The sequence below is a fragment of the Salvelinus sp. IW2-2015 genome, linkage group LG4p (assembly GCF_002910315.2).
Source record: "Salvelinus sp. IW2-2015 linkage group LG4p, ASM291031v2, whole genome shotgun sequence".
NCBI lineage: Eukaryota > Metazoa > Chordata > Actinopteri > Salmoniformes > Salmonidae > Salvelinus > Salvelinus sp. IW2-2015.
In genome coordinates, this window is record NC_036841.1 from 16,169,248 (window position 1) to 16,183,202 (window position 13,955).

The 13,955-nt window shown below is 42.2% G+C and overlaps 2 protein-coding genes across 2 annotated transcripts; both read left to right on the forward strand.

Moving 5' to 3' along the window:
- The first annotated feature begins 2,504 nt into the window (after nucleotides 1–2,504).
- On the forward strand, nucleotides 2,505–8,778 carry LOC111957303 (galaxin-like). Its single transcript, XM_070436678.1, has 11 exons — nucleotides 2,505–2,544; nucleotides 2,645–2,677; nucleotides 4,842–4,899; nucleotides 5,160–5,317; nucleotides 5,407–5,541; nucleotides 5,894–6,078; nucleotides 6,178–6,209; nucleotides 6,563–6,669; nucleotides 7,250–7,350; nucleotides 8,082–8,139; nucleotides 8,759–8,778. The coding sequence occupies exons 1-11, from the start codon at nucleotides 2,505–2,507 to the stop codon at nucleotides 8,776–8,778; spliced, it is 927 nt and encodes a 308-aa protein (XP_070292779.1).
- A 2,151-nt stretch (nucleotides 8,779–10,929) lies between these two features.
- Nucleotides 10,930–12,418, forward strand: LOC111960599 (uncharacterized). Its single transcript, XM_023982671.3, has 3 exons — nucleotides 10,930–11,293; nucleotides 11,545–11,601; nucleotides 11,743–12,418. Exons 1-3 carry the CDS (start codon nucleotides 11,029–11,031, stop codon nucleotides 12,021–12,023), a joined length of 603 nt encoding a protein of 200 aa, XP_023838439.1. The 5' UTR covers nucleotides 10,930–11,028; the 3' UTR covers nucleotides 12,024–12,418.
- Nucleotides 12,419–13,955: the final 1,537 nt, after the last annotated feature.

Below are 13,955 nucleotides of genomic sequence, written 5' to 3' on the forward strand. Positions count from 1 at the left end.
ATAGTTTTCCCCCTGGTAAATTGTGGATCCGGTTCTACTGACAAACAAATAGCTTCACTTTTTCCAGTTTATTAACTTCCTGTGCATTACCTCACCCTGATTTGCACTTCCTGCAGAGGTGGCTCTGAGCCACCCACTCTGTTTCCACACCTTCAGTTTTGTCTGTCTCTCGCATTCTTGTGATCAGTATCTGTAGCAGCTGTGTGTTGACCTTAGTCATCCAAATATATCTTCTGCTTGCCAGTGGTTAGTGTCTGAATCTGGGACAACTGGTACTCTGTCTGTGTAGTCCTTCTCCAGGTGTGTGTGTGTGTGTGTGTGTGTGTGTGATGGCTACCCAATTGTATATTGTTGTAATGGACTACTTATCTCAGTGCTTCTTTTATCTATCTTTATGGAAAGAGTCACCATGACCACTACACTACTAATGTTTGGTATGATAAGATAGAATAGAAACTAAAACATGATTTATTGTCTATTAAGTTTGGATTCGGTAGCCTACCTCTCGTGGCATGAAAAACAATTGTCACTGTTTGCAGTGTAACAATTCTAATAAAAGCAATGAAATAATTTGAGTTGCCTCCTCCGCTAATTCTCCCCAAGAAAATGTATTGTGAAAATGTCGATTTTTAGCCCACACCTGATATTCTAATTAGGTTTGGGCCCTCCCGTGTTTAGGTTTGCGCAACATTGTAGCCTGTTTGAGACCAACGCTTGGCTGTTGTGGTAAGAGAGAGAGAAGTCTCACAGAACTAGAATGAGATATGATCTCTCTCTCTCTTTCGCTGCTCTGATAGACATGAGCCTGCAAATTTAATGTCTCCAACGTTGCAAGTCATAATTTTTTGGTATTTGTTTTACAATGATTTAATATGCAGTTAGTTAGATTTTTTTCCTGATGGCCTATAGAATAATAGCCATGGGAAGGTCGCTGAAGGTGCTGCATCACCCCCTGATAAATTGAAATACATTTGCCAAAATTATACAATTAGCCTACTGCTGTCTGTACAGAAATAAATGAAATATTTCAGAATAACCTACTATACCAAAGAGTGTAATTCAGCCACAGAAGATCAATAGCTTTTAAAAATGTATCTAGCTGTGGATTGTGTGTAGCCCAATCACAAGGCATTTATAGCCTACAGTCAGGAGCCACCTAACATCAATCAGCTGATTTTTGCGTTACGACTGTCAATGAACAGCATGCAGCCAAATAATTTCACAGTAATGATTTCAAATACAGTCACGGGAAAACACTAAACACAGGTTGGAAAGCAAATGGCTGCTGCTGAAAAGAGAAGACTCTAATCTGTCTGTCGGGTAAAAATATTTGATCAACTTCCAAATGGGTCTATGGCGCGAAAAGCACTGTGTTACAAAGAACTCATCATTGGGTGAGTCAGTGGAACTAGAACGTTTTTTTTAGGACAATAGTTTCCTCCTCATATTGCTCTATATGTGGGTCTCCACTCGTCGGCCTAGGATATTGATCGATTCCAGACGAGGTCGTTTTTATCTATGTCAATTTGTCAGTGTCAAAGTAGCCTGTCATTTTTGATGCATTAAAGAAAGATTCCGCTTAAGTCTCTAGTCATGTTAAATGACGTATAGTTGCATGAAATGCGTTTATAAAGGCAAACATTTTCGCAGACCCTAGGCTACTAAAAATGTTCCCCATGTGTACAACTTCTGTAAGCTCCTCTGCTCTAGGCCTACTCTGTGCCACTACGCAAATGCGATGGTATGCACACAATCCTCTTTTATAAAGGTGCGTTTTCCCACCCCCCTCTTACATTTTGTTACGGCACCTGCAGATTTACAAATGAAGCACTGCCCGACCGGATGGCAGCATTTTGAAGGATGGGTGCAGTGGGTGTTGTTGTTGAAGACCTGGAGTGCTTTCCTTGTGTGTGTACATTTCTTGGAGGTGTGGCTGTTCACTGCAGATTGTTTTGCTGGCCTGATAGACACCTTGTGCCAGTTTACTCATGTTCCTGACTGAGAGCTTCCCATACCAGGAGAAGATGTTTAATGTGAGAACAATCTCAATCAGTGGTCTGTACACTGTTGTCAGTGTTAGCCCAAAGACCGGCAGATGGCAACATCTTACCATCTAAAGGGAATGTATGCAGCCGGTTATGCACTTGTATCCACAGCCGCGGGAAGTAGAGGTGCTAAAATATATAATAACAGCGGTCTGATATAGCCATCTGCAGCGCCATTAAACTGAGTTAAGGAAGAAAATGGGTGGCTCTTAGAAAAGTCTGTTGATGTTTTCAAATATGGAGCAATAATCCCTTTTTCCACTGCCACTGGAAAAGCAGGTCCCACCCAAACAATGACTCATACAACATATAAATGATTGAGATGGGGTCATAGTATGGACATTTTGGGATGACAAGGTAATTGGATATTGTTGTCAGGGGTGGTGCTTGTAGGTGTGGCTGAAATTGACTACTTATCTCAGTGCATCTTAAGCTTCCATCTATGAATGAGAGTGCTTTATGGAAGGAAACACCATGACAACTCCACTACTGATGTTTGGTATGTAACCATCACTATCAAACTCTGCACATTTGCTAGAATTTGTGTGTACAATCTCTGGACTTCCWTTCCTTAACATTTGTTTGTTTMATTTGTRCAGTTCTTCTGACTCTACCCTGCTACAGCGCACATGGTAAGTGGAAAGCACTATCATCTCTTGCATCTGTTTGTATGAATTAATGGGGCCAGCTGTTGAGAGGTCGTAGCCTGCTGTCGGCCTACTACTCTGCCTCTCAGATTGATGTGTATCCAGCAGAGACAGTATTGTAATGTGGGCTACTACTCTGCCTCTCAGATTGATGTGTATACAGCAGAGATAGTGTTGTAATGTGGGCTACTACTCTGCCTCTCAGATTGATGTGTATCCAGCAGAGATAGTATTGTAATGTGGACTACTACTCTGCCTCTCAGATTGATGCGTATCCAGCAGAGATAGTGTTGTAATGTGGACTACTACTCTGCCATTGATTGATGTGTATACAGTATTGATGTGTGTACAGTAGACAGCAGAGACAGTATTGTAATGTGGGCTACTACTCTCACTCTCAATGCGTGACAGTAGACAGCAGAGATGGTGTTGTAATGTGGGCTACTACTCTGCCTCTCAGATTGATGCGTGTACAGTAGACAGCAGAGACACTATTGTAATGTGGGCTACTACTCTCCTCCTCCAGATTGATGCGTGTACAGTAGACACGAGGACAGTATTGTAATGTGGGCTACTACTCTCCCTCTCAGATTGATGCGTGTACAGTAGACAGCAGAGATGGTGTTGTAATGTGGGCTACTACTCCTCCTCTCAGATTGATGCGTGTACAGTAGACAGCAGAGATGGTATTGTAATCTGGGCTACTACTCCGCCTCTCAGATTGATGCGTGTACAGTAGACAGCAGAGACAGTATTGTAATCTGGGCTACTACTCTCCCTCTCAGATTGATGCGTGTACAGTAGACAGCAGAGATGGTGTGTAATGTGGGCTACTACTCTCACTCTCAATTTATGTTGTGTACAGTAGACAGCAGAGACAGTATTGTAATGTGGACTACTACTCTGCTCTCAGATTGATGCGTGTACAGTAACAGCAGAGATGGTGTTGTAATGTGGGGCTATACTCTCACTCTCAGATTTATGTGTGTACAGTAGACAGCAGAGACAGTATTGTAATGTGGGCTACTACTCTCACTCTCAGGTTTATGCGTGTACAGTAACAGCAGAGACAGTATTGTAATGTGGGCTACTACTCTGCCTCTCAGATTGATGCTGTACAGTAGACAGCAGAGACAGTATTGTAATGTGGGCTACTACTCTGCCTCTCAGGTATTAGTGTGTACAGTAGACAGCAGAGACAGTATTGTATCTGGGCTACTACTCTCACTCTCAGATTTATGCGTGTACAGTAGTGTCACGTTCCTGACCGGTTTTCTGTTATTTGTATGTGTTGACGTCAGGGCGTGATTTGGGTGGGTAGTCTATGTTTTGGTTTCTATGTTGGTTTAATGGGTACCTGATATGGTTCTCAATTAGAGGCAGGTGGTTTTCATCTCCTCTGATTGAAATCATATTAGTAGGTGGGTCACATTTTTGTTGTGGTGGTTGTGCTCCTGTTCTTCCGTGTCTGTGTATGTTGCACCACACGGGACTGTTTCGGTTGTGGTTCGTTCGTTTGATGTAGTCTGTTCCTGTTCGTGGTTTCTTGTGTCTTTATGTAAGTTTCCAGTTCAGGTTTCGTCTTACGTCGTTTCTTATTTTTAGTTTGTTTGAAAGTTTCTTTCGTCCTATACTTAATAAACTTAATTACTGTATTCACCACCCGCTGCATCTGGTCCTCCGCCATCCTTTCTCTCCTCCTCCTCGGTCCGACGGAAAGAACTAGACATCCTTACAGGTGACCAGCCAGAGATGGCTGTGATGTAAGTTGGGCTACTACTCTGCCTCGTCAGATGGAATGCAGCTCTTGTTACACGTACGACAGCAGAGACAGTATTGTAATGTGGGCTCCTCTTCGTTGTTTCCTGATAGTACTTCGTTTTTCAGGCGTTTTATCATAGAATTATCTCCATGTGTTTTATCCTATCAACTTCAGTCACTGAGATAGGCAGTTGTAAAATGCAAAAATGCTATTTTAAAACATTATATATWTTTTTTTTACCGTAAAGCGATTTACAGTTACAATATTGTCTTAGTGAGTGTTTTGCAAATATCACACTCAGAATAATAGCATGAGCTGAGATAGCGCTTTTCACAGAATACGTAGCCAGGACATTGTCTTGATGTGGGGATGTTACTTGTCTCACAGGGCAGGTCAATCCTTTTGGAATTCCAGTCTCCGTCCATGCTGAGAAGTTCTACGGCACGTGAGTATAGCAARTGCCCTTATTATCKCTGCTCTGGTTAGAAGCTGCCCTTGGGCCCAGATCTTTAGTGGGGATATGTAAAACTGACCTTAGAACAGTGTTTAGGGGCAACTTCATCCTACTACCTTTCTTTAATTAAGATGTGTCATCATGATGTAAGTGTGAGCATTGYGACTCCACTTTGTCAATGTCTAGTTAATGTGCTGCATATAGGTGAAGATAATGCCCTCTAGACATGAAGATGAGCCTCTGCCTTTCAGGTCTCCCAGAGATCACGTCTGCAACGGGCTGAATTATAGCGGTCTAGATTACACCTGCTGTGAAGGAGTACGGCATAAAGGGGCGGGGCTGTCCTGCTGTGGAAAAAGGGCCTTCGGCCTCACCCAGGCTTCCTGTTGTACCTATTCACTCAAACCTGGTAACTGGGTTAAAATCATTTTTTTCAGCACCTCCTGATTTTGAATTTATATGCTGTGTGGGTGTTTATCTGTGATTCAACCGTTGCAGGTCAGTTAACTCTGAATGTGAGCCAGCTGGTGTCAGATTGCTGTGGGTTGAGGGCCTATGACCCACTCAACCAACTGTGTTGTGACTCACGGATCCTAACCAGGACCCAACCTCATGCCAAGTGTTGTGGAAAAGGTCAGTGAGGTCCGGTCTATTGACATCTTTTCTGTCATCATCATTGATGATGTATTTGTGTTTGTTTTATTCTTCACAAAGGCATAAACAGAGGTGGTGTTGTAGTGTTTATTTTAGACTTGGCTCTCAAACTGTCCTGTAGAGGTTTGTCTACTTCGAAAGCTGTTTGGGAGATGTTTCCCAATTCTCTCATGCTGACTCCCTGTGACAACATCCTTTCCCACCTGCACTTCACGGCTTCTATGTTCACTCCCTCCCCTTCACAATGTCAAGCTTGTAACACTTGAGCACCTGAAAGCACTTCTGTGCTTCAAACAGTACATCTCATCAATTGTTATTACCTGTCCCACAGACCTCTACGATGAAGACCACCAGCTTTGCTGTGGAAATGTCGAAGGAAGGAAGGTCCTGACTAAAATGTCCAGCCACCACCGATGCTGTGGAGACCACCAGTTTGACCATCGAAGCCACTGCTGCTGCTCTGAAACACTATCCCCAGAGCCTCTCAATGCAAGCTGCTGTGCATCAAGTTCTAATGTTAGTAAAAGGCAAACTACTAGTTTTGTATGGCTGTAATGAAACTTCACATTATGATAGTTTGTCATCTTTGTGTATTTTGTTCTCTTTTTTTTTCAGTACAGGGGAATTGATGCGAGTTCTCCAAACTGGTAAGGTTGCCTTTGGACTTGAACCATATAATTAACAGTCAGGTTTTAAAAATAATATATTTGATGTCTAATGGCTCAATGCCACAGTGGGTTTGGCATCCATTTTAAAACACACACAAAAACACACACTACAGGTTAGCTTTTCTGAATGTTCTTTAATAGATTTCAAGGAGTGGTGGAATAATTAGAAAGATGATGATGGATGATGTTTAAACAAATAGTTAACTATGCTCGCCTGTGTGTATTTGTATACATATACACTGGTATGTTTATGGTCTGTTTACGTGTGTCTTTATGTGCATGTGTTTGTATTGCATCTAATTGTGTGTGTCTGTTTCCCCACATTCCTCCAGTATGCCAGGGGAGAGGCCAGAGGGTTGCTGTGTGAACCCTACATCTCGCCAGGGGCAGCCTCACTCCCACCACCTGATCTCTGCGGGAAAACGCAGCCACACCACAGGTAAGACACCATAAAGTGTCCTACTAGTGTGTTTGTGTGCACGCGCGTGTGTGTGTTTGGGGGGCAGGTCATTTTTGGCTGGGTCCCAGAGCACGTCTCCCTGGCCGCTTATTTACTGATGGTATCTTCGAGCTGGAATCTGGGGAAACACTGAACCTACCGCAGATAACGAGGAGAGGAGTTTTTTCCCACTTTATTTGACTGTTTAAAAAAAATCTTTGTATGGTCTTTATTCTTTATAAACATATAAGACAGAGAAGCACACGCAATGGAGAAATTGGAAATGCATTCACTGAGACTTCAATAATATATGTGTCTATGTATTTATATGAATTTATATATATATGTATTTATATATAAGTCCATAATGCACCAAATACAGTATGTAGGTGAAAGAGGAGTCTATTTTCTAACAGATGACCAGTTTTGTTCAGCAGTCATCACACTGTATTGTAAGGATGTTGATTTTACCGTATGTACAGTATATGATGACAGGTTAGAAAGATGGCTTACAATTCTTGATCTAATCATCACCTCCATCACCATCTCTGTCCTYCCTCCTTCCCATCTCTCTAACCAGGTGTCTACAATGGTGCAGGCTGTGGCTCTCAGGTTTACAATCCAGACATCAAAATCTGCTGTGCCGGGAAGCTGTCCAATAGGGTGCTTGGGAAAAACCTGGTGAGTCCATTAACCCACAGACCTTAGGCCTACAGCTAAAGCCTAGTTCATTGAACGTCCTCCGCTACATTAAAATGAGTTCTCCTCATCTCAGTCAAATTGAAGTTAAACAGCTAAATCATCCATCTGTCTGTTGAGTTGCTGTTGGTCAAGGCATGAAGACAATGCTGTACACTACAGGGATGTACTCTGTGTATTTTTTAAATGGTCAAAATAAACTAAAAGCGGCATTACTAAGGACAAGGCCTGAAATATGATGTTGTCCACAGACCCATTCAGTTTGCTCAGAATGTTCTAGACGGCCCAGGTTGGAAGTGGTTGTTTATACTCCAGCCAATGTTCTAGCAGTGCTGTTTTGATTAAAAGTCTATTCAGGAAGAAAATTCTGCCCCATGATTTGCATAACAAGGGATCTATTTTATGATTTGTGTGAATTTAGGGAATGTTACTATGCTATGGTGTGTTTGCTATGAAATTGTCTTGTATTAATTGTCTGTATTTGTGTCTATTATTCATGTTTTGTGTTGGTTGATACCCTGCTGACTGTGTGTGTGTGTCTCTCCCCCATGCTGTGGTACAACTCCATATGGTGTAGTGGACCGAGGGGTCTGTGCTGTAACCAACGTTGCACCGTGGGGTGGAGCTGGGCACCAGTGCTCCCCAGGTGGCCACTTGTATCTGCCCATCTGTGAAATGGTGTTGTGAGTCACGCGTTCATCTCGATGATCCAGGCAAACACTGCTGTGGAGAAACAGATACCCCAGGATGAAATCAGCTGCAACGACACAAGTGAGTTGCTCTTTAGGGTGAAACTGGTAGGTATTCGAACCTAGCCAGGGCAGTTTATCCCAAAGACGTGAGGTGGGGTTATCACTCTTGCTCAAGCCCAGTTTCAGAGTGCCTAAGTGCTAACTATTACATCAGTTGTGAGTACGCAGTTTGAATCTATTTTGTGATATCCCCAAATCACCTCCCTTCCCTTCACCCCTCCATTGCACGTTAACGCACTCCTCGAAAGTTCTCAAGCTGAGGGAAAGTGAACATTATCGAGGGTGTAGGGCCCAATTCGAAACACCCAGCAGAGGCCAATTACGTCTGCGCTCGAGTCAGTGGCTTATCCCAACCATGCACTGAGTTTGTCATTTCATTGCAGCAGAAGGAAAGGCGTTCTAATTATTGAGCCAGTGTATTGTGTTCTGATTCAAGTATGAAAAAAAAAAAAAAAAAAAAAAAGTTTAATTGTTACTTCGGTATATATATTGTAAAACAATGAGGTAATTTGTTCATTTAAATATCATGCTCATTTTATTTAAATGTGAAACATGAATTGCATCATTAAAGTAATGAGTGTGTCCTGAAGCTGATGGGTTCATTGATCCTCTTGACGTCACCCTCTGAGTTTCGTCAGCGACACCTGACAATGAATAGCCCTCCAAGCTGGTAGGGGTGTGGGGCTGGTTTGGGATTCACTGAATGATGTACAACGGCTTCAAGACGCTGATCTAAAGTAAAAGTTTGAATACACTGCCCTAACCAAAAAAGAGGATCCAAAAAAATAGATAATTTAATTGATTAGCTAAATGGATGGACTCCCCTCTTGAGGATTGCAGAGTCTGCTGGTTTTGGGCATCTCCAGTGGTGGTGCGTGGGTAAAATCACTGGGGAAACCGAGCCAGAAAAAATTGCCATATTACAACCTATGTGTTTTGATAATTGCGTTGTTTGCTCTCTAACCTGTTAGTTCATCTGCCTTGTGACCATGATGCAACCTCTGTCCAGTGAAGTCCACAAAGCATATTACATGTTCAAGCAAGTTAATGCTTCTGACATTTTCGGACTACTAAACAGCTATTGATTTAGAACCACGGAGAGTTACCGCAATTCGCAAAGAAAACAGGAGCTGCCTCCACTATTCCAGCACCATTTCAATATCATCAAATCACCTATGCTTAGTCTAATGCAGTGACAAGTAAAAGATGCCCCCCCCAAAAATTCTCCCAATCATCATAAGCTAAATATGATGTGGCTGTCCATGTTTCTGATTCGTGTGTTTGCGTGCATAAGTTCGTGCGAGTAGAAAAAATATGTTGACTCACCATACTTAGAGAAACACCATTGCCATCTTCCTCTCTTTCATGGTCTGTCATAGAGTACACACTTTTATTTTTTGTTTTCCTAGTCCACCTGGCTAAAATGCTTGCTCGCAAGTTAACATTTGCCTTTTTACATCTAGTTAAATATTGAACTTACAGTTGAAGTCGGAAGTTTACATACACCTTAGCCAAATACATTTGAACTCAGTTTTCACAATTCCTGACATTTAAAACTTCTTACGCTGAAATCCTGTTAACGGGATCGATATGACAACAGCCAGTGAAAGTGCAGGGCGCCAAATTCAAACAACAGAAATCTCATAATTAAAATTCCTCAAACATACATGTATCTTATACCATTTTAAAGGTAATCTTGTTGTTAATCCCACCAAAGTGTTGATTTCAAATAGGCTGCAATGTAAAACTATGATTTATACCTGAAATATGCACATTTTTCTAACAAAACATATGCTATACAATAAATCTGTTATAAGACTGTCATCTGATGAAGTTGTTTCTTGGTTAGTGACTATTTATATCTTTATTTGGTCGAATTTGTGATAGCTACCTATGCAGTAAAAAAAATTGTGAAAAAAAAAAAGTTGGGTCTTTTGCTATCGTGGTTAGCTAATAGAAATACATATTGTGTTTTCCTGTAAAACATTTTAAAAATCGGAAATGATGGCTGGATTCACAAGATGTGTATCTTTCATCTGGTGTCTTGGACTTGTGATTTCATGAGATTTAGATGCTAGTATTTACTTGTGGCGCTATGCTAGGCTATGCTAGTCAGCTTTTTTACTGATGAGGGTGCTCCCGGATCCGGGATGAGTACCAAGTAGAAGTTAACAAATGATGTGACTTCTGAAGGTAATTGGTTGCACCAGATCTTATTTAAAAGGCTTCATAGCAAGGGAGTGAATACATATGCACGCACCCATTTTCCGTTTTTTATTTTGTATAATTTTTTTGAACATGTTATTTTTTTTCATTTCACTTCACCAATTTGAACTACTTTGTTTGTCCATTACTTGAAATCCAAATAAAAATCGATTTAAATTACAGGTTCTAAAGCAACAAAATAGGAAAACGCCAAGGGAGATGAATACTTAGCAAGGCACTGTATATTCATACTCTTGTGAATTGAAGGAAAAAGAAAACACAGACATGAGAGATACATTTATTTTATGTTTTATTCTTTTTTTCTTGGTACATTTGTTTGTGGAAGGCTGGCTTCCCATGGCATCCATGAATGCACCCCATTGGTCATCTCTCTTCATTGTTCAATCTGTTGATTCAAGTAATCAATGGGATAAAACTCATAATTCTTATAGCTATAACTCTCCACATTCCATTTCCTTGCTATTCATTGAAATAGAATGGGTAAAATCCAATCAATTATAAATAATCATCATTACACATGGCTCTGAGTTCACCCAACATGACAGCACAATAGGCACCAAAATCTGAGAGATATGGGCTCTTTTGGTATTGGGAGGTCAAATATCTTTCTCTGCACAGACACCRCAGGTTGGGGAACAAGTCCTGCTGTGGAGGGAAGGCCTACAACCCCAGCAGTGGCCAGATGAAGTGCTGTGCAGAGACTCTGTACAACCTGCAGGTTCAGGACGGGCTCTCAGAGGAGGCCCAGTGCTGTGGGAATGTCCTGATGGAGGCCGGCTCCACCCAGACCTGCTGCTCTGCCCCAGGACTAGACCTGCTCTACCCTACCCAGCTAGGGTTCACCTGCTGTGGGCACCGCTACCCCAACTCCTCCCTGTGGTCTTGCTGTGCGGGGGTCCTGCACCCAAGGACTGAACGAAACACCACCAGCATGAACATGATTCCAGGTCAGTGGGAACAGGATACACTCCAAACCTCACTCACATTTTTCATCGATCTATGATTTATGTCACAGTTTGAGTTGCGTCTGTTTATCTCTGAAAGGCCATACGAAAGATCAACCCACAGCCCAGATGGGTGATATGATGATTCTATATGTAGTTCATAAATGATGAAGGGGGTGTGTTTTGATAGGTCCCTGCCTGGATTCTGTCTCTGTCTTAGCCCATTTGATTAGACTGTTGTTCATTATCCTCAGGACTTAGGATTCTACCACTGGGGGACCTGAAGACGAAAACGTTGTGTGACAACAAAGGTAAGGCCTCCAGTTTGAAGCACAGGATGAAAGGAAACATGACTCAATACTTCGGCCTTTAGCAAGAACCTTTAGGAAGCAATTGAATCTACTTTTTAGGGAAGCACAACACTGATCTAAATTGTGTGTGTGTGTGTCCAGTTCTGCTAGGGACAGTGGAGAGTGTGTCTGTGAAGATGAACAAGCGGTCCATCGTGATGGTGAACGTCATGTCCATGCAGGCCCGGCGTGGCCATGTCAACGCTCTGCCTTCCCCTCACTACCTCACATTACCCGACCACTGCAGCTCTCCTGAACTGGTGCCGGGCAACACTTACCTCTGGGCGAAAACAAGACATTTCTCAGACACCATAAACATAATCGCTGATCTCAGCGACCATTCCTCCCCTCTCCATTCCATCCTCTTAAGGTGCTCAAAATGATACATTTAACCATGCTGAGGGTATACAGTGTTTGTTTATAAATAATGGCACAAAAAAAGCAGTAACATTTTACTTGACACCCAGTGACACAGTCATAACCATTTCATAATATGTCATAACAGCTGACAACCTGTCATAACGTTTATGATATGGTCATAACACTGTCATGACATATATTTCAACTTGTGACATATTGAGTTATTTTATAGCTGGTTATGGCACCTACATAAGAGTGTCAAAACCAACAAAACCTACCACACAAGACAAAACATTGCATTACACCATAGCCTACGTGTCAACAGTATGTTTATGCTAATATATATACAGTGGGGAGAACAAGTATTTGATACACTGCCGATTTTGCAGGTTTTCCTACTTACAAAGCATGTAGAGGTCTGTAATTTATCCATAAAGGTACACTTCAACTGTGAGAGATGGAATCTAAAACAAAATTCCAGAAAATCACATGTGTATGATTTTTAAGTAATTAATTTGCATATTATTGCATGACATAAGTATTTGATCACCTACCAACCAGTAAGAATCCAGCTCTCACAGACCTGTTAGTTTTTCTTTAAGAAGCCCTCCTGTTCTCCACTCATTACCTGTATTAACTGCACCTGTTTGAACTCGTTACCTGTAAAAGACACCTGTCCACACACTCAATCAAACAGACTCCAACCTCTCCACAATGGCCAAGACCAGAGAGCTGTGTAAGGACATCAGGGATAAAATTGTAGACCTGCACAAGGCTGGGATGGGCTACAGGACAATAGGCAAGCAGCTTGGTGGAGAAGGCAACAACTTTGGCGGCAATTATTAAGAAAATGGAAGAGGTTCAGGATGACGGGCAATCACCCTCAGTCTGGGGCTCCATGCAAGATCTCACCTCGTGGGGCATCAATGATATGAGGAAGGTGAGGGATCAGCCAGAACTACATGGCAGGACCTGGTCAATGACCTGAAGAGAGCTGGGACACAGTCTCAAGAAAACCATTCAGTAACACACTAACGCCGTCATGGGATTAAAATCCTGCAGCGCACGCAAGGTCCCCCTGATCAAGCCAGCGCATGTCCAGGCCGGTCTGAAGTTTGCCAATTGACATCTGGATGATGCAGAGGAGGAAGGGGAGAAGGTCCATGTGGTCCGATGAGACAAAATAGAGCTTTTTGGTTCTAAACTCCACTCGCCTTTTTGGAGGAAGAAGAAGGATGAGTACACCAAGAACACCATCCAACGTGAAGCATGGAGGTGGAAACATCATTCTTTGGGGATGTTTTCTGCAAAGGGGACAGGACGACTGCACCGTATTGAGGGGAGGATGGATGGGGCCATGTATCGTGAGATCTTGGCCAACAACCTCCTTCCCTCAGTAAGAGCATTGAAGATGGGTCTGTGGGGTCTTCCAGCATGACAACGACCCGAAAACCAGCCAGGCAACTGAGTGGCTCGTAAGAAGAATCTTCAAGGTCTGGAGTGGCCTAGCCAGTCTCAGACCTGAACCCAATAGAAAATCTTTGGAGGGAGCTGAAAGTCCGTATTGCCAGCGACAGCCCCGAAACCTGAAGGATCTGGAGAAGGTCTGTATGGAGGAGTGGGCAAAATCCCTGCTGCAGTGTGTGCCAAACCTGCGTCAAGAATTAACAGAACGTATGATTCTCTGTAATTGCAAACCAAAGGTTTCTGTACCAAATATTAAGTTCTGCTTTTCTGATGTATCAAATACTTATGTCATGCAATAAAATGCTAATTAATTACTTAAAAATCATACAATGTGATTTTCTGGAATTTTGTTTTAGATTCCGTCTCTCACGGTTGAAGTGTACCTATGATAAAAAATTACAGACCTCTACATGCTTTGTAAGTAGGAAAACCTGCAAAATCGGCAGTGTATCAAATACTTCTTCTCCCCACTGTATATATATACTCAC